At 39.7% G+C, this 20,681-nt stretch overlaps 1 protein-coding gene across 5 annotated transcripts in view; it reads right to left on the bottom strand.

The window, feature by feature from the left end:
- sphkap (SPHK1 interactor, AKAP domain containing) overlaps positions 1-20,444 on the bottom strand; it is a 61,950-nt gene extending 41,506 nt beyond the window's left edge. For 2 of the 5 annotated variants that reach the window (XM_025898238.1, XM_025898237.1), the window contains exon 1: positions 14,414-14,513. In XM_025898238.1, the coding sequence (XP_025754023.1) occupies positions 14,414-14,457 (44 nt within the window). In that variant the 5' untranslated portion in view covers positions 14,458-14,513. Of the gene's footprint in view, positions 1-13,386; positions 13,440-13,637; positions 13,769-14,413; positions 14,514-20,359 lie in introns of those variants that run through there. The other 3 variants (XM_005474476.4, XM_005474478.2, XM_005474479.1) reach the window with 3 other exon arrangements.
- Between the last annotated feature and the right edge of the window lie 237 nt (positions 20,445-20,681).

Raw genomic sequence — 20,681 nt, 5'->3', positions numbered from 1 at the left:
TGCCATTCGGCCACCTCTAACCAATACTTACAAGCAGAAACAGTTGCAGTGGGCCCAGAAATACATGAAGATTCATTTTCAAACAGCCTTGTTTACTAGTGAGTGCCTTGCAACCCTGGATTGTCCTCATGGAAGGAGTAGTGGATGGTCCCCATGTCCCAACAAGGCTGCGAGGTCAGTAAGGAGGTGGAGGAGTCATGTTTTGGGCCAGAATCATGGGAAGAGACCTGGTAGACCCCTTCCGTAGCAAAATTATCTTCATGCATGACCATGCACTGTCTCATGCTGCAAAGAATACCTCTGTGGTGGCTGCTATGGGCATAAAAGGAGAGAAGCTCACGGTGTGGCCACGATGGGGGCCATAAAATACCAATGAGAACCTTGGGAGCATCCTCAAGCAAAAGATCTATGAGGGTGGAAGGAAGTTCAGCTCTGAGAGGCAATTCTGACATCTTGCAAAGAAATTCAAGCAGATATTCTCTAAAACTTAACAAGTTCAATGGATGCAAGACCTGTGAAGGTTATATCAAAGAAGGAGTCCTGTTTAACACGTAACTTGGCCTGTTAAAATATTTTTGATTGAAATAGCCTTTGGTTTCAGTAAATATGACTTCCTAATGCTGCAAATTCAACAAATGGCCATTTTCAGTTCTTCACAACTAATAAAATGAAGCTTTGTTGTGTGTAAATTTGGAACAGTGCATTTTGAGTTTTTTTTATATTTGCAAAAACAAAAAGTTATCATTGGGAGGTTTGTTCAATAAAATGTAAATTGTGCTCTAACGGTTGATGACTTGAAAAGTCTACTGAGTGACATTTGCATTGACTGTGTAGGACAGTCAGCGGCAAATGCAGTTTAGAGACAGCTCCTGCAACCCTGGTCAATCAGCACAATAAACTCCTTCTCACTGTTTTATTACATGTTGTCACACATTTGCATCCATGAAATAGTTGACCATTTGTTTTCCTATATAAGGAAAACAGCTTTTTGACCATTTCTGGATTTTTTTTCAATAAATTTACGCCCACAAATGTTGTACTGTCAGTCGTGGCTACTATATCATTAGTTTGCCTCTGACTTCCCACTGTTCTTTTTAAATTTTCCATCATGTTCTTTCACATAAACTTGAGTTACTGTTGCTCCAAAGCTCCCTATCGGATTGAAAGTGGCCCTTTCTAAGGATTTTTATGAAACACACCTTCAGTGGTGTCCAGTGAGTGCGACTGTCACGTCATGGATCTTAATTACAGAACTGAGACCACACATTTTGGGACTTTCATTAAAATTTAGTCAAAATATTGTATGCATGTATTTTTAAAGCTCTTACTACATACAGAGGAATTCAAAAGAACCTGAAGTCGATGTCGAAGATGAACAGTTTCAGGGAAAACCTGTGGAAATGGTGCACTAAAGGTTGTATGAGGAATTAATGAAGGGTGGGGAGACATGAAAGATGCCAGGGGAGGCTGTGTGCTGCACAGGGCTGCACTGTACTACAGTAAGTGCAGGTGGAGGTGACAGATTGTGGTTCCGGTCTACTGCTGGGAGGAAGCCGGCAGGTTTGGGCTAGCTGCAGCTTTGTTTGAGCCAAGTCACTGACAGGCCTGCTGGGGAATAATATAGTAAGTTGTATTTAATGCATAATAATCTAAATTGCATACATTAAGATTAAGATGATGGAATATCAGCAGTTTTTAAATGTAGTCCAAGTCTAGGCTTGACAAATCCCAAAGCAGCAAAAAATTTAGAAAAAATCATTGAGAATATAAGAGGCAAATTGAACCAAAGACTCAAGACTCAATTTATATTTCTGCCTCACTCTCTCTCTTGCCCCATCTGTTTCTCTGTCCACGATCTTGCTACCGCCTCCTACTCTGAATGTAAACCTCTCTCTGATTCTCTCTGTCCATCACTTTGGTCTCTCTTGGCAGTTGATTAGCGTCTGTCCACCCTAATCTCCTTCACGGAGCAGAGAAGTGGCTTTTTAACATTTCTAACATTCACACGCAAGCAATCAATTCACACCATTGGTAGGCAGGTAGTGTGCAGTTTGAGCATAAAGTCAGCATTTAGAAAATCACGGTGGTGATTGTGATTATCATGTTGTAAAGCAGTGACCAATAATTTTCACCATCTAGTTTTTGTCAAACTTTTTTCTGACAAAAACAAGACGATAACTAACAAAGCTTTTCTCGGATGCTCCGCGTTCCTCACAAAAAAGGGACAAAATGACAAAAAGCGTGAGAGGACACATTTGGCATTTCATAAAGGAAGGAAAATAAGACGCTCTGTAAACTGTGTTGAGCAACTCTCACTGGTAAAAGCACTGAATCAACTTTAGATTTAGTCCAATAACTATGATAATTAGTTGACTAAACTAAAACTACGTTAAAACTAAAAGAACCTCTCATTCTAAATTAACAAAATTATGTTTTAGTGAAAAGACTAAAACTATCACACCATAGTTTAGTGCCTCCCTGGTCACCAGGGAACCCCCCTGATACCCTGGTGGTGCCTCTCTGTGAATAAGCTAGCAGCTGAAAGTAGCTTCTATATTGTATAGTTACAGTACACTCTATTGCCTTATGCTGAGTTTATAGGAGTCTATGCATGTGGCAGTGAGCCATGACATAAGCTATACTTTTTTCATGAACACTGACAGCTCAAGCATGTCACTGTTCAGTTTCCAAGTGTTCGCTGGTTCCTCAAAAACAATCAGTTGTTTGATGATGAATGAAACACCAAATACAGTACGACATATTGCATTATAACAAGAGTACAAGAAAACGAAAACAAGTGCTTTGGTTTGGGTTTTTCCACCGAAATGTTCTAAACTAACTAAACAAGTACAGCGTGAAAAACATTGATCTAAATCAACACCAGTCTGAAATACTCAACCGTGAAAAACCAAAGAAATGTGATTTTTTTTAAATTAATTTTTAATATGTCATTTAATAAGCGTGTAGCGGTCACAGAGGGATGCCGATCTGTTTAGTCAACATTGCTGTTAGGCGTGTGCGTCAGCAGCCATGAAGAAACCCTGCCAACGTCAAAACAGACCTCAATTAACATTTACAATTACCACTGAGAACAAACGGACTACCAGATGCTTTGACTCAACAATTCAATTACTGTTTCTTACTGGTAACAGATTCATTAAAGGTCAAGACAGTGGCATAATTATGGGAGAGTTTAGTAAAAGGAGCCAAAAAAAGATATCTTTCAAAGGTTAACTATGCTGTCTGCGTCATTTGTCATGTTTAATAAGGCCAGTAAAAGAAGGCAGGGTTTGTTTAATTAAGGGACTGTAAATCATCAGCTGCTAAACATGATAAAAATGTGGAGATCATTACTGTCCAGTACCGGAGTGCTGGATCATTAGGACGTACTTAACAGAGGTCTAAAGAACCAAAACACCAAAGCGGTGTTTTATGAGTTGTTATGTGTAAAGTCAGGATACTGCACTGCGTAAATGAAGCTTCACAAAAAATCTTGTCTGAAGATGTGCTACGAGTCGATTGATGCCATACTTTCAGTGCCGTACAGATACTGACACTGAAAATGGACCTTTGATTGATGCTGATGCCTTCACCGTGGTTGTTAACGGTTCAATTTCTCTAGACTGAAAGATCTAAATGCGGGTTCAGGTGGCACAGAACAAAAAGATTTGTAGTGTGTGAGAAATGGGTCTGGATTCAGATATAATTATCAGATGCATTTATGTCTGAGGATTTAAAGGTCCGGTCTCAAATAATAAGAGGTAATGTCTTCCACATGCTGATCCTCACTATTCTTAAGCATGTAATGCAAGACCCACACACAGCCACAACTCGACATTTGATCAACCATGCATATGCTAGGAAATGACCTCCCACAGATCAATATCTTGGACTCATACAAAATTTCTAAAGTCCATTCAACTACCTGTGGACTGAGAAAAAAGGACACCACACGCCTCTGTGAGACGTCAGTGGAATCAGTGATTTATAATTCATTGCCACCTATTAAATCTGTGATCAATTAAGGTCACAGTGAATGGAGCTGGCTGTAATGACCGCCGGTGCCTTTAATACAGAATTAGGTGCCCACAACTGGCCACGAGTTAATTATGACTGATCCGAAAAAGGCATTAGTTGTAAAGATTTCCGAAGCTTAATAATTGATGAAGAAACGCTGTGAATGGCACGGGGGTGTGCGTAAACAGTCAGATCAATGCTCGCTCTGCGACAGGCTAAATTTAGACACCCCTTACACTCGGTGCCACAAGAGCGGTTTATCAATATCATTTATTAAAATCGGTGACAGGCTGGACTCCCGGCTGCAGAGAAAAGGGGGCTTTCTGGATGCTCAGGAAGCGTGAAATCACCTGGTGAGTGTGGGGATAACACAGACGAATAAACCCTGAGTGGGAATATTAATCTTAGGAAAACATTTGTCCTTAGAGAGGGAGAGCGCGGGCAAGCTGCTGCTGACTCATTCTCTCTTTCTCACCCTCTCATCAATGCTTCATCAAACATCCAGCGTCTTTCCCCAACTCCATTTGTTTTTGTCCCTTTGGTTGTTGTTTTTTTTCCTCTTCATTTTTCCTCATCTGATACGGCCCAGTAATGTGCTTTCATGTTTCGGTAAACATTTGCTGCGTACACAATATTCTTTATCCACAGAAGTGGAACTCTGGTTTAAACCCTAGAGGTCTTTTTCTTTCCCTCATTATGAAAACATAGCTTTGTTTGGGAGTGATATTTTAGAAATGATAGTTAACATTACAAAAAAAGAGAGAGATGAACTCTTTCAGCCTCGCAACTCTAAAAGACACGGAGGTCAAGACGTGTCAAGTGTTGCGTCTAAAAACTCTGCTTTAAGCAACGGAGAAAATAACCAGGATTAAAACATAAGAAGCTTTAGATCTTCTTAAAAAAAAGAAGGTTGGAGTGGAAATATAACACACCGTGGAGCAAGTCAGCATCTACTGAAGCAGAGTGTCACGACTTTTTCCATTAGACAGTGACACACAAACACCTGAATGACTGAAGTAGAGAAATACTAAAAGCCTCGAATCTTAAATAAAACCCTGTTTTCAATCATATTATAGCAGTTTTTTCCTATGTAGAACAAGCTCATACAGTTCCATACACTAGAGATGTACTAATTCGAGAAGCCTGCCTTGGATGCAACATCAGTTAGAGCGAAGATCAGAGTGCTCTGTACGATTATGGGGATTAATGATGATGCTTTGACATTGTCAGGTGGCCAGAATTAAGCACCACATGATCAATAATTTATAAAGATAACAGACAGCAGCTGTAATATGTTTCCACTGAACAGCTCACCCCAACAAGGACAAGCAGAGGTGAATGGATGAATGCATCTCACCCTAACATCAACTGACAAGTTAATTCCTTTGTCATATGTTTAGGCCATTTTCCATTTTAATCAACATTGCAATTGACCATAATCCATACAATAATTATGCGTAATTTATTTATTAAAAGTAATTAAAACAAATACAGTGTATGTAAAGATGGTCAGTGTTATGGCTCTATCAGGGCCTGTTGTGATTTTGTCTTTCCAGCTTTGGCTGCCAGGCGTCTGTGAAGCTGACTCTGCTCAGCAATTAAGCGAGAGTACCCAAGGCCAGAGAGAGAAGAGCTCCAGGGCCAGAGAGGCTCTGTGTTGGAGCTTGTGAGGAGGGTGTTGATCATTTAACTATTTATGACTTGCTCTTTCTGTTTAAAAGACCAGCTTCTAGGTTTTGTTGTGTTTCTTTCTTTTAAAGGGAAAAAGCAGCTAGACCACCTACTTTAATTATTTAATGAAAAAAATACAGTGTAATTTCCAGGTTGCCTTACTGTCTTTGCCTTTTTCAACCTGGACAATTTTTGTTACTTCCCCACATCCCCTGGACTTCTTGTAACAGCTAGCTTTACTGCTTGGACTATCTTTTTTTTAATTGTTTAATAGTTTTAATAATTTATCCAGTTACCACAAGGGGTCACAGAGTGGAATTATCAGCAATGCTAGTTATCTTGTTTAGCAAGGAAGGAAAAGAAAACAGAGCACAAGCGTCTTGGAAGTTCTGTTAAATAGATTCAACATCAGCACAACTCTTCAGCCTTAAAACCTCAAAATCCACCCCTTATTTAATAAATGAGGAATTTATCTACTGAGTTATGTAGCCTGTAAACATTTCTGTTTCTACTGTGAAGTTAGGGATCCTACCACAGGGTGTGACCTATGTGATCTATCTATCTATCATATATATATATATATATATATATATATATATATATATATATATATGTGTGTCTCTGTATGTTGAAATTCTGAGCTACCTAAAGGCTTTTACACACCGAACGTGTTAAATCTGTGTGAAAATTTTGGTTGTTATGGAAAATATTTGTCAGATTCATCTATTCTCAACACAGGTATTCACAACAACGTAATTTCACTGGACTGGAATTTGCGGCATTTATTTTCTGATTTTTCTTACACTGAATAAACAGATCTGACCAATCACGCCACTGCATTTGGCAACACCTGTGCTTGTAGCTCAAAACGTGCACTGGTACTGAATCCACAATGAGATGGAAATAGTAAAATAACACCATTTTCACGTAGACACACAGATGCTACTCCAGGTAAATCGTCTCTCTGAAATGATTTCTCTGCCTCCTCAGATGTGACACAGCTTCAACTTATGGATCAAACCATTAGATTCTCCCTGCTGCTGCCTTCTCCTGAGAATTGGATGAACCCAGAATTTTACTTTCTTCCTTTTTTTGTTTAAAAACATCAGGACCAGCTCAACGTGACTTTTTTTTCCACAGTAGACCTACAAATTTTGAGGATGACTTTTCTGGAAAAACGCAATGACTTCGGTGTGTATAAAGGTTACACGACAAGTTCGCTTGTGAAAAATTCTGAATTTCGTGTCATTCTTTCACAACACGTTTGGCCTAAACTCAAACTGTTGAGATAGTACCTCAATTTTTTGGATACTAACCCGAAAGTGACTTATTGATGTGTGGGCACGATGCCATAATGCTTTAATAATCTGTACCAATAAGCTGAATGCTGCACTATTTGAGTCAGTTTTTATTATGCGGCAATGAAAAATTCCTGACTGTGAAAACTGTGTTTACAGAAAAAACACTTTAACTGACAGACTGATAACTTTCTATCTCAGCAGTGTGTGTGTGTGTTTGTGTGCTCAGCTGATGGAAAAGACTGTAAACACTGAATGAAAATCTCACTACACACAGTTGTTTAGATAGGGCGGCCCTCCTCCACCTCTCCTCTGCTCTCCTCGCTTCACTCATCTCCCCCATTGGAGGCGGCTGAGTGCTCCTAATCAGCAATCATTTGAAAGGTCATGAACAAGATGCCTGCAGGAGAGGCTGCTGGCTGCAAGCTGAATTTTTGTCTCAGTCAAATGGTGCAAAGAGCTGGCTCTTCCTGATTTGTAGTTTAAATAAATTAGCCTGAGAGCCCCTGCACTGGACCTATCAGTTTCATCCCTGTGACTCGTCTCATGAGCGCTTTTTAAGCTTTTACAAAGAAACAACATTACGTGAAACTAATCGTGGTTGTCTGCTAGTTTTTCAACTTAGTTGTGAGTTTGGTAGTTTGGTATTTAATTCCTTGCAAGGAGTCCATGGGTGTTGTGACAGTTACCCACAAATAAAATATATTATTATTATTATTATTATTGTAGAAAATCCCCACACCAATTCCCAGGACTGGCTCTTCTGTGGTGGATACTGGAACAGGGCCTACAGCCAGCTGCCGGACATTTATTAAAGGACTTTCTCTGCACAAAGCATGAACTGTTTTTATTGGAAAATTACAAGACCAAGCAATTTGAAAAAAGTGTACTTAAACAGTGTGGCCTTAATCTTCTCATCACAGAAGGTCTCCTCCTCTACATTGTTAGGAAAAAAGATCAAGTTCATGCTGTTTCTCCATCACCTAATAACAACATCACCACAGAGAACCATTATTATTGCAAATACTCCTGATTTTGTTGCTCTGACAAGCTGAAATTGGGGAAAAAAAAGCATTTTGGTACACATATTAGGTACACATATTAGGGCGACCATAGTTCAGGGGGTTGGGAAGCTCATCTTGTAACCGGAAGGTTGCCGGTTCGATCCCCTGCTCTGTCTGTCTTGGTCGTTGTGTCCTTGGGCAAGACACTTCACCTACCGCCTACTGGTGATGGCCAGAGGGGCCGATGGCGCGATATGGCAGCCTCGCTTCTGTCAGTCTGCCCCAGGGCAGCTGTGGCTACAACTGTAGCTTGCCTCCACCAGTGTGTGAATGAATAGTGGAACTGTAAAGCGCTTTGAGGGCCCCGAAAAGCGCTATATAAATGTAATCCATTGTTATATTTTAATCGGCTGACCTACTCCTCTGAATCTTTAAATTTAGTTGTTTTCTATACATTTTCTACATGACTACAGGTGTGTAAAATCAAGCACTTCTCCTTCAATCTGGCAAAAACATTTTAAAAAATGTAAGTGCAAACAACAAAATTACTGTTTTGGGTTTTTTTACCACTACTTGGAGAAATTACTTCCTGAGGCCTCCACTAGCTAATTGGGATTCATGAGAAGAGTCACTGACAAATGCAAACAAAAACATATAAGAAAGTAATATAAAATCAAAACTAGACTAGTCGTTAATCCATGTTTTCAGCGTTTCTGCTAAGTTGAACTGTAGCTTCTTTAAGTAAATTTCATAAGAGCGGTAGGAATGATTTCAGATAGCGCTGAAATTTGTTCTTTCTTACTCTAAAAACCTGGAACATTCTCAGTCTTTGCTGACATGGCACTTTCACAAAGATTTAGTCCTATCAAAAGGCCTTCTGATTGTTTGTATAGTGCTGTGAGATCCAGTCTGTGTACAGAGAGTCACTGGGACAGATGGCAGAAGCCAGATTTACTCAAGCATCCTACAGCCGTTATGCTGTCTCCAGGACAGATACGACAGTGTCCATCTGATCACTACAACCACAGAACATCTGCTCAAAGATCCTGGTCTGTGTTTTTTGTCTACAAGGTACCATATATACGTGTTTATGCACTGTGGCTGTATCTGTTTTTTTCAGTATTTGTGTCATGCGAGCAGCTATATGCATATTATTGCATATGTTCCTCTCTATACGCAGTGAACTCACTGCCTTATTATTTACCCTTAGGGGACAAAAAAGTATAAATTGCAGAAAAAGTTATTGTAGCTCGTTGCCCAGACTGTCTTGTAATTATAAAACAAAGTTTATTTTTTCTTACTGAAAAACTTACTCTGCTTTATATTTCTAAGGTAGGTAGAGTAAAAACAGGAACTTGTCTGTCATTCGGCTTTCTATTAGTAATTACTTTGATGTAGTATGAATGTAGCGAACGCTATAACACTTAAGAAAACACAATTAAAAAGCCCAAATCTATGCCATCCTTCTTTCAAGCCATGCAATGGGGCTGGGTTGGAGTCTTCACCCGGCTGATTCCGGCCCCAAGGCCTTATCTTTGACACCCCTGATCTATATACATCCTTGAAAAGAATCAGCCTGTGATAGTAGTGAAACAGAAGACTTCAAAAAATAACACTTTAATAGGAATGTGACCTTGGATGATTGGAGGAGACAGCCAAATGTTATCACATTGCATCTGAACAGAAGTTGAGCGAGGTTCACCTTATCTGCAGGCTAACCTCGTGCTCGCACACCTTGCACTGCTGCTCTGAACCCGTTCGAATGGACGGACAGGCTGTGTTCAGTTTAGCAGAGGACAAATGGTGACAGCACATGTAAAACCATCACCTCATTCGTCTTCATCTTCAAGCCCTCTCATGAAAAGGTTGTCAACTCTTTTTTTTTTTGCTCAGCATGACATCACAGCTTCTCTACAGACATACAAATCATGGCGAGAGAGTTTAATCTGCTGCTCCAGTTTCCAAACAGTTTCCTTGACCTTGGTGGCAAACTGAGAGGCGTGATGTTGGAACAACACTCATAACTGAGCCTTTCACACCTCCCACCATTGGCTTGAAAAGTCAAAGTCGCTCTTTGTGTCCTTCTGCAGAAAAATCAATGTTTTCTTTTTCCGTTACAGAAAACATTTTGCACTAGAGGGTAGACATGAGTGCAGCATGACTGTCCTTCCGTCGGTCTGTTAAACTGAGAGAAACACAGCCTGTATGGCAGTCTTGCAGTGATCCTGAGGTTGGACACTAACCAAGCTATGAAGAGGCTTCTTGACCTTTGTTAGATCATCAACAGAAAGAAGGACAATCTATATGGATGGGAAATTGGATATGAAGGACATGGAAGCTAAAATCCATGGAGCAGGAGCCCAGGGAGGGCAGCACAGCTAGAAGCCACAGACCATTATCCATTAGCATTGTTTCGCTTAATGGTGAGCTCATTCATGCGCAGAGAGAAACTGAGAGAGGCTGAGAAAAGAGAGGGAAAAAAAAGACAAAGAAAAATCACTGCTGATTTACACCTGCTGTTAAAGTCCCATCTTCTCTCTGATTAGTCTACTTCAGACACAGCCCCCTGAGCACAGATTACATGTTTACAGCACCACACACCTGCACACCACGCAAGAAATGCAGCCCCGCTCGCCACGCTTGCAGGAGAAAGCTCTTGATTTGACACTATTTTATGTTTACAACAAAGTAAAGCAGGCACGCTGCCTTTAATACTGGTAGCAATTTTCCCAAACAATTTGGACAGCTCCTAGAATGTGGAGCAGGAGTGCCGTGTAATATTGGATCCCAGCTGAGCTCGACCGGCTCCCTGTTCAGCTAGATCGCTATGAAAGCGCACAAAGACTGCGAACCCAGCGGCTGACTCAAGACGACAAGATGCATCTTGCATCAAATACATGTGTCTAATAGCTGTTTAGGCTTTTACAGGTTAGACATTTTGGCATTTGTCAGCAAATTTAAAATGATATTTGAGCTGCTTTAAGAATGGTGCTCTATAACTGAGCCTGGGGGCTGCTGTCCGACTATCTTGAACATGAAATTGTAGTGTCACTGTGGGTGCATTATGGGAAATAAATAACACTGGATGGTGCCCACTCACCTGAATGAAAAACCACCTGGCGCATGAGCCAAAACAGTTTAGTTTTCCAACCAGCCTTCAGGTCTATTTTCTGTTGCCCCCAACACATGCCCACAAAGACTAGTGATGACAAATGAATCCCATTCATGCACCTGTATGTATCCCACACATTCAAGTTGTTCTTTTCCCAAAGTGTAGTTTGACCTGCAGTTATCTTCTGCTCTACTTCAGCGTGTCCCAGTTGATTGAGCCAGAATAATCGGAGCATCTGAGGCAGGTGCTTCTGATGCCCTTTACCATTTATCTTCTCTGCCCTACAGCACACGTTCATGCAGCCCAATATTATCATCCTTATTCATCTATTCTTATTTATAGACATATTAAACTCTAGATGACTATGTCATTCCAGGGAAATCTGTTCCATGCATATTGTCCTTTTGCTCATTAATATTACATGTAGTTTAGTCTACTGACAGCTTTTTCTATCTACTAGCTAACAAAGATATCACTAAAAGCTGGAAAAAAAATGGACAACCACATTTTTCCCTGGCCAAGAGCAGCACAACCACCGTCAGGTTATTTCAGCCTCAGCCTGTCGCCGGTGTTAAGTTACCACCAAAAAAACCCCCCCCCACCACATCCCTCTGATATTACATAAAACAAACCCCCTCTCTTAGCACCATCTGTCCCATTTATTTTTCTGTCTGACGAGGGACTGGTGGCACCTGTTATGCAAGCCGCACTGGTGAGACGCCGCTGCTGTTGCCGTTGATGAGGTGTATCTCAGAGTACCGTGCTCTCTCAGCAGCTTGGTGTCCATTAGTGCTTTATGACCAGCGATGTGCCTCGGCCCTCCCAGTGCATGTAAGTGCTTGGCTTTTCATTTTCCTCTCTCTCTGTCTCCCTAACCAAAGTCCCTGGGGAAACACCGGCTCGGGCCCAGATGATAAACTGAAGCAATTAAGTGTTGTAATCACACGCAGAATGAAGAAAGATGTCAATGAGGTGGAGCAAAAAAAAGCATGCCCCCACGTGGAAGAGAGGCAAAATGCCTGAGTTATTGTAGGAGCCTTTTACTACTGAGCTTAAACAAAAAACGTATATATGGATACCTAACAGCAGCAAAGCAACTACCTCTCCGCAGAAGCACAGACAAGCTGCATAAATCACATTTATTTCTGTGCTTTTGACACTGCAAACCACCACAGTAGACTGTAGATCAAAAATCCAGATGTGACAGACTTGCAGCTGTAATTTAAGAAGTTTAGCAAAACCTTTTCATGAACTTTTTGGGAATTACGGCCATATTTATACATGGTCCCTATTTTCAGAGGTTCAAAAGTAATTTGACAATGACTGCCAAGTGAGGGATGTTCCCTCATTGTTTCACAACAAAAACAGCAAACTGACGCCAAGTGTAAAACTGAGGCAGCTGTTTAGTGCCAGAGAACCCATCTCTAAATGTGAGGTCTAAAAAATATGCCAATGCAAGTGAAGGAGGCTGTCTTTAGGCTGGAAACGTAAAATAAAATAAAAAATAAACCTCTCAGAGAGACAGAGCAAAAGCTTTAGGAGTGAACAGTCAGGTCAGCAACACCAAAAAGACCTTAAAGACCACAGAAGACAACTTAAATGGATGATGACAGAAAAACAGCTTCCCAACAAGTAACCAAGTCAAAAAGACTTGACAGTTGTGTCATTTTCAAAGTCCACAGTTATAAGACTTTGAAAATTTCATTTATGAAATCTTCTGTATTTCATAAATGGAAATACAGAAGATTTACAAGATGGTGGGAACCACGAGTTACACTCAAGACTAAGAAGTCCGGGTTAGACTTTGCCAGAAATCATAACTAAGAACCTTCACAGTTCTAGAATCAACAATCTTTAGACAGATGAAGCCAAGGTTAACTTGTACCAGAGTGATAGGAAGAGAAATGCAGGAAGAAGAAGAAACCACATCATCTGTCAAACATCGTGGAGGCAACATCATGGCATGGGCGTGTATGGCTGCCAGTGGATATGATTGATGATTCAAAGCATACTCTAACAGCAACCTAAGAGTTTTTCAAGGTAAAGAGATGGGATATTCTTCAATAGCTAGGTCAGTCACCTGACATCAGGCCAATAGATCATGTTTTTCAGTTACTGAAGTTCAATTCAAAAAGACCAACAAACAAGCAGCAACTGAAGGTAGTTTTTTTGGCCACTACAAATGGTGACATATGGGTACCATGGTGGGTACCCTTTGCTTCCTATGTTACTTTGATACTGACAATTAATACTAAAATTACTGCTGGATTAGATTACTACTCACTTGTAACTGTATCGACACCAACAATCCTGTGTTCTCTTCCTTCAGCTAACATAATTCAATTCAATTCAATTCAATTTTATTTATATAGCGCCAAATCACAACAAAAGTCGCCTCAAGGCGCTTTATATAAATACATACAACTTTATAGCTCCAAACAGCAGGCACATGGCCCCTCCCCTCATTAGCAGCTTAACATGTGAAAAATTGACGGGGCACAAGTTACTGATAGAAGTTTAACTGTTACTAATTACCTGCATTAGCCATCTATTAAGTTATAGGCTGGAAACGTCATGTGCCTGGGTATCAGTATCAAGTTTGTATTATTGTAGAGCAGGGGCAGGCAACTCAAGGCCTCAAATGCCGGTGTCCTGCAGGTTTTAGATGTGTCCGTGATCCAACACAGCTGATTCAAATGGCTAAATTACCTCCTCAACATGTCTTTAAGTTCTGCAGAGGCCTGGTAATGAACTAATCATTTGATTCAGGTGTGGTGACCCAGGGTGAGATCTAAAATCTGCAGGACACCGGCACTCAAGGCCTGGAGTTGCCTACCCCTGTTGTAGAGTATTTACCTCACCTTCCAAAGTGCTTTAAGGCAATTAATGTGATGCTATATAAAATATAACTGAAATGAACTGTATTGAATTGAAGCCCCTCATGGCAAAGTTTATCAAGGGACAAATCATAGCATTTGGTGACATCCATTTGGTTCTAGATATCAGGCTGTTATTGTTTGAGAAAGATTTTCACACAAGTATTAAAAGTATTATATTTAGTCATACTACTTATATAATATATATATAAACTGACAAATTATGTCAGTTTGTCTGATTACTTTTAAGCCTATGAAAATGGGGGGGATTTGTTTTAATTCCTGAATATTCAAACTCTTGGATTAAAGCTAAGAAGGTGCTGCACAGAGACAAAACTATGAAACCGGGTATTGTTCAAATATTTAAAAGACTGAACTGTAACTGGACCTTAGTTCATGCAGGAAACCAAGGAAAGCAGAAAGTAATGGTCTTACAGCTCAGTGAAGGTCCGAAGCACAGTAACGAAAGTCGACAACATCTTCAGTCTTATTCTTGTTTTTCTTTTCCAAATCTCTTAATTTCCAGGTTCTGCACCTGAAACACACAAAGACACTTGAATGGTTAGACGAGTTTATACAAGCACATATACAACCACACAATTGGTGTGAGAAGGTATGAACAGATGGCTGCCTTTCTTTGATACCACGTTTGTCCTGCAGGCCCACATAGTCACTGTTCATGCCCACATGCAATTAAGGAAAGACTAAAAACAAAGCTGCAGGAATACATGTGAAATCAGATCACTCAATATCAGCTAAAAAAAATAAGCAATTGAATGCTGCAAGCAAGCAAGACAAAGTAAAACTAAAATATTATGTTAGTTACATCATCCTATAATTACAATTAAACATTGGAAAAAATAACAAAACTATACAGCAGACGGATAAATAATATCTTGTTTCAGGCTGGTTTATTTATGGTGTCTCAACACATATGAAGGTATTAAGTAATAAAGCATTATTTTTGCTAATTTGTTTTTGCAGTGTATTAGCAGTGTTCCAACATTTTTATTAGTTGACGATGTTTAAAACTGAGAGCCTATTTGTGAGAAGGGTTAGGGTTGTCAAAAGGAAGGTAATGACCTAACAATTTTCAGCATTGCTGATGATAATGAAACTGATAAAGTAACAGGAATACTTTTCCTGATATTAAAACTGGCTTATCAACTTTTGTTCCAACTACTTTTTTTCAACATAAACACCTCTTGGCTTAAAGCTGGTTTCATGCTGTTCATGTTCAACCCACTGTGATCTATAGACAAGAAGGTACAGTAACTTCTGATAGTGTTATTAATTTGAAATGATAGTCACATAGCACTGTTGTCCTAGTGCTATGATGAGGTCATGGAGGATTGTAATGAGGTTTTGGCACCAATTAATGAAGTTATTGGGCATTTTAATGAGGTCTGAGCAGAAAAGAAATGAAGTCATTAAGCTCGTGTTGATGTTTACTTTAATCTCACACACACAAACACACATTAATTGCTTATCCTATTACGATAAGGCTACATCCTCTTGATTAATAAAGATATCAAACCAGCTTGTTTCAAAAAGTCAGTGAGTGGGGAACAAAAACAGTTTAGTCAAAAATACTAAGTGAGACAAAAACACTGTTCACAGCATTTTGCTCCTTTCTGGAAGTTATTTATTTATTCATTTATTTATTTAATAGAATTAGCCAACAAAAATGTAACCACTTGGTTTAACCTAATCTAATCTAATCTAATCTACAGCGTTAAATTAGATGCATAAAAACAGATTAATTTTGGATCCATTGATTGGAGCAGGAAAAAAGCACAGACAAATTACATTCAGATTATGTTCAAATTACATGCACTCACTTGCAACCTTGCAATACTAAAGATAGCTTAAAGTTGCTCTATTCACAAACTTGATTTACACGTTTGTGGCTTTTAATGACTTCTTTGAACTGCTTTTTCGATGTATACAACGTGTACGTTTGAGCCTGCATGTATAGTTTTGTAAACTTTGTGCCCAATTATTGTTTTTTATAGTAATTAAGGTACAATATGCTGTACAATCATTCCACGCTGGGAAAAGAACAGTTCAAATAAATCATTTAAAGCTCAAAATTCATCCAATGCCTTGATGAGTGTAAATCTCTGAGCAAATTAAAGGCTTTTTTACTCAAAGTGTGCTTTAATATACAGTATTTTTCGTAGGCTAGGAATCGTGTACTGTATCTAGCTTTGAGGTACAACAGTAACTGGCTTGATTAAGTCATATCTTAAAGAATGATCAGTAACAAAATCTTGTTCTAAGACCTGTAGTCTTTTAGCCTTAAGCTTATATGTTGCATATTCCAAGATAAAATTCTTTTCAATTTACCACACAGAAATTTTGGGGCAGGTACTCCAACAACATGCTGTAAAGTTTTGAACACAAAAAGCAGACATAATTTCCTCTGATCCTTCAAATGACTCAGTACTGAAATCTGTAGTCTAATCATCAGAGAATCACATTCTTCCTTTCTAAAGACTACATATACTTTTATTTCCGTTAGTTAAACTACAGGATGGCTTCATATTACATGACAGCAAAACCCTTCTGCTGAAACGCACCATGCTTATAACAAACATCTCTGGCTCATCAGACAAGACAATCAGTGGCCAGACAGGTGGGCCCTGATTGGCATCTTCAGTCTCTGCAAGCACAGAGAAAAGAAACACATTCGATTGGTACTGTAGGGTCTATGCACAGCTAGAAAGGAAATAAATGATCTGCATGCCATGTACTCTTTAATTTCACTTTTTCCATCAACCTCTGTGCATCAATACAAGACAATAACGCTTCTTTAACAGAAGAAAACACAGCGGGGGTTAATCCAGGAGACAGCTTTGATGTCTTATTGATTTGAAAGACTTTGCATTAGGCTACCAGAAATTCTCAGGCTGACATAACTTTTTTGACGGTAGCCTTTCTTCCTCCTTTGATCGAAATGAAGAGGCAAGCTATCGCACAGAAAGAGACTTTTACTAAGAGGTGTGTAAGGTCCCAAAGGCAGAGAGTGATGGCTAATTCAAAATGCTTCTTCTAAGTGTGGAGATAAACATCAAGTGAAGCAATCTTGCTTTGATGGCTACTCTTTTGATCTCGTCCAGTGTCCACAAGCACTTAAAAGGTTTCGGGAAGGAATATAGAAGAACATAAAAAAGAAAATAAATTGCAAAAGAACATTTTATTACACCCCCATCAGTCTGTCTGGAAATGACTCTGGAAAGCCATTGCATGCCGACAAAAAAACGGAATAAACAAACAGGTGAACAGAGGTGAATAGAGTCCAAGTCCAAGCAAAAAGCGCGGGGAAAGTGCAGTGTTACTGTCTGATCACCTGCCATATCTGCAGAGTTCCAAGGTGGGTTTATATGAAGTTTGTAAAGATACAAATCAACTATGGAATGAGTATGGTTTAAGTTACTAACAACAAATACACTACATAGAGAATAATTTTGACCCACAGCTCTTAATCTTTGAATTCAGATGTTTTTTATCTAAAAATATATGCTATAATGCTGTAAATTCAAAAGTGTTTAGCAACCACAGCAACTCAGCCATAGAGTTTCCAAAGCTCTGCTTTCTCAATAACTGCAGTACCAAACTTCCTCTGGCATTAACATCAGCACAAAAACTGTCCACCAGGAGCTTCGTGGTTTGGGTTCTCATGGCTGACCAGCTCCTCTATATGTGATGTGTAGGTGGTTCAGACCTTGGTCCATATATAGTTTATTTATCAACATACCTGTCACTGAATATGATTGATAGCTTGCCTAAAGACTTGACCACCTAAACAAATGGAGCCTAACCTTATATTGCAATAATCAACGATCTAGCATTCGTGACCTGTTTTGCCTGGCAGGTCACCTCTTTCTGCTACTGAAGACTTTAAACTTTGCTTTCTCGCAACAACTGGTTCTAAATACAAAGTTTACACTCAGATTACTGGACTACTACTACTACTATTACTATTGTTAACACTGTTACTAAATGTTAATAAATTTCAAAGCATGCTGTATGCGCTCAGTTGATTGTATGTCTACATTTCCATTGCGTGCTAATTGAGAACACCTTTTGAGAATCACACTTTTTTACCTTCCTTTTCCTTCTTTTTTCTGGAGACATCTGGAGCCTGGAATCCCGACAAACGATCAACCATCAGCGACAAAGCTTCTTCAAACCACCGCCTAAAGCAATTTTAAAACTGATAATTTCATACTGTAGGAAAACAGCACTTTTTGACAACTATGGGGTCAAATTGGCAAATATAAACTTTTTACCTTTATTGTTCTTCCAAATAACCTCTGATAACCTGGGGATTTGTTTAAAACCCAGAGGTCTTCCTGATGCATATTTGGTATGGTATGGAGCAGTGCTTCCTAACCACTGTGCCGCGGCACGTAGCTGTGGGGTGAGAAAAGATCAGGTGTGCTGTGGAAGATTATCTGGTTCCACCTGATTGGTACTCTAAGCAATCGGCGTGAGTAACAGGCAGAACAATTACATTCTCTTCCACTAGAGGGCAGTACAATTACCTGCTCTAATTAGATTGGTTGCCAACTGCCAGTCAAACAGAAGAAGACGAAGAAGAAATTACGTAGTAGCCATGCTGTGCGACGACGCAGTGCGTAATAGCAATAAATAAATATTTGAAAAGAAAAAGTAGTCAATCTGACCTGGTCCTGGAGAAAATTCCGACCTAGATGAAGGTCCTAGCATGAGTAGTGGTCAGAAGAAAGCAAAAAGGGTGTACTGGGGACAAACTGAACCATTTCTGCTACACCTGGTGGGAGGGGAAAAATTATCAATATGCTTTTGTGACATTTTTGTTTGGTGGTGGGCCGTGTGATTTTTCTAATGAAACACTGGTATGAAGAACCTGCCCTTGGTCTCCACTGCATAGACATTACCAACACAAATAGCAGGGCCTGCTTCGGGGATAACATTAGGGGACCTCATTTGATATCCGGTTACATAAAGTTGATGCTCAGATTACACTGTTGTTATTATATAAGATTTAAGGCCTAGGCAATGAAAGCTACAAGTTTCATAAAATAGATGGTTAAAATGTTCCAAGAGAATAATATACAAAAGATTTAAAAATACAAATAAAAATAGAAATATTATACAGGTTAAGGATTAATATGATATAATATGCCTGTCTCATAGAAAATGCACATTATTATATAACAAAGCCTCTTTTTAACCCAAGGTAAATGTCATGGGGTGCCTAGGTTAATGAGTCATTTTACTGTCAAAGCTTTTCCCACAGTACAGACACATGTTTTTATAATTTCACGTGTTTTCACACATCACAGCTGTGACACCCTCACTGTGTCTCAGGTGCTATATCGCAGTGGTGCAACAACACATCTAATTCATGCTGAGAAAAACAAAGCAATTGCAAACAGCATAATAGCATTTGCTTGAACATGCCAAGGGAACAATCGCTGGGACTTTCCACGTGCGACATCATCACTAAATGCTAACCGCAAAGTCATAGCAGACTTTGTTACACACTGTGAGGATTATCCTAGTGTGGGGAACAGACATAATGATGTCAGAGTGATCTTTCAGAGCTGGTCTGGAGAGGAGGAAGGAGGAGACTTGCAGTGAGTGGGACCAGGGGAGCACTGTGACTTTGATGAGCATCTCTTGCTCTGCTTTCTCAACAGGCTCTGGGAAATCAGGATGGCAGCTCAGCGTCACTGAATCCACCACGCAATCCTTCTGGCAGTTTTTGTCCTAGTTGGGCTTCAGTGTGGTGCCAGGTCTGCCGGTAGCACCTGCGAGATAGAGTACCCTGTTTTTTTCCTGCCCTTTGATTAAAGTTCTGGATTAGTGACTCTCCTTTTTGTGACTTGATGGGAGCAGAAAAAAGCAAAGAGGCTGTGGAAATAGACAACTGAGCTTTCAAGTAGTTTGATATGGAAGCCCCTGACATCTCAGCAGCAGCCACTGAGCAGACCTACTCTCTGTTACTTGTAAGGTCCTGAGACCAAGAAACAACACAGATAATGTGGTCAGGGCAGAGATTCAGAGCATTAAAGATCCCTCTATTCAAGTTTCTTTAAGTTGAGTTTGTACCAGATATTATTATAGAATAGTAGAGAGAAGTACGGTGGCCCTGAGAGGCCAAACGGTCTGCAACTTAAGAAAACACCAGCAATAAGAAAAATGCTGCAAAAAAACGACAACAGAAATAGGAAAAAACAGATTTCCAAAAGCACAAGGGAAGTGTTTCTGGGGAGACAATAACCCGACAGACCAGTTGCAGGAACCCAAAACATGGTAGGTGTGTTTTATCATGATTCATATAATACTGATGATGGATTTTTAGGCTAATAGTTAGGCTAACACACTTACCTCTCATCTTTTCTTTCCTCACAAAACCGATAGATCCTCCACTTCTTTTAAGTGTCTCTCAGCGCAATTCTTAGTACATTTTGGTTCCTGCAACTGGTCCGTCGGGTTATTGTCTCCCCGGAAACACTTCCCTTGTGCTTTTGGAAATCTGTTTTTTTTCCTATTTCCGTTGTTGTTTTTCCTATTTCCGTTGTGTTTTGTGTGCCTTTGCAGCGTTTTTCTGATTGCTGGTGTTTTCTTAAGTTGCAGTCCGCTTGTCCTCTCAGGGCCACCGTAGAGAAGACTCAAAAGCTGGGAGAAAGACTAAAGACTGCTTTCTAAA

This window comes from Oreochromis niloticus, linkage group LG14, assembly GCF_001858045.2.
Source record: "Oreochromis niloticus isolate F11D_XX linkage group LG14, O_niloticus_UMD_NMBU, whole genome shotgun sequence".
NCBI lineage: Eukaryota > Metazoa > Chordata > Actinopteri > Cichliformes > Cichlidae > Oreochromis > Oreochromis niloticus.
The sequence above is the reverse complement of the archived record's forward strand: the minus strand, read 5'-3'. Positions and strand labels throughout refer to the sequence as shown.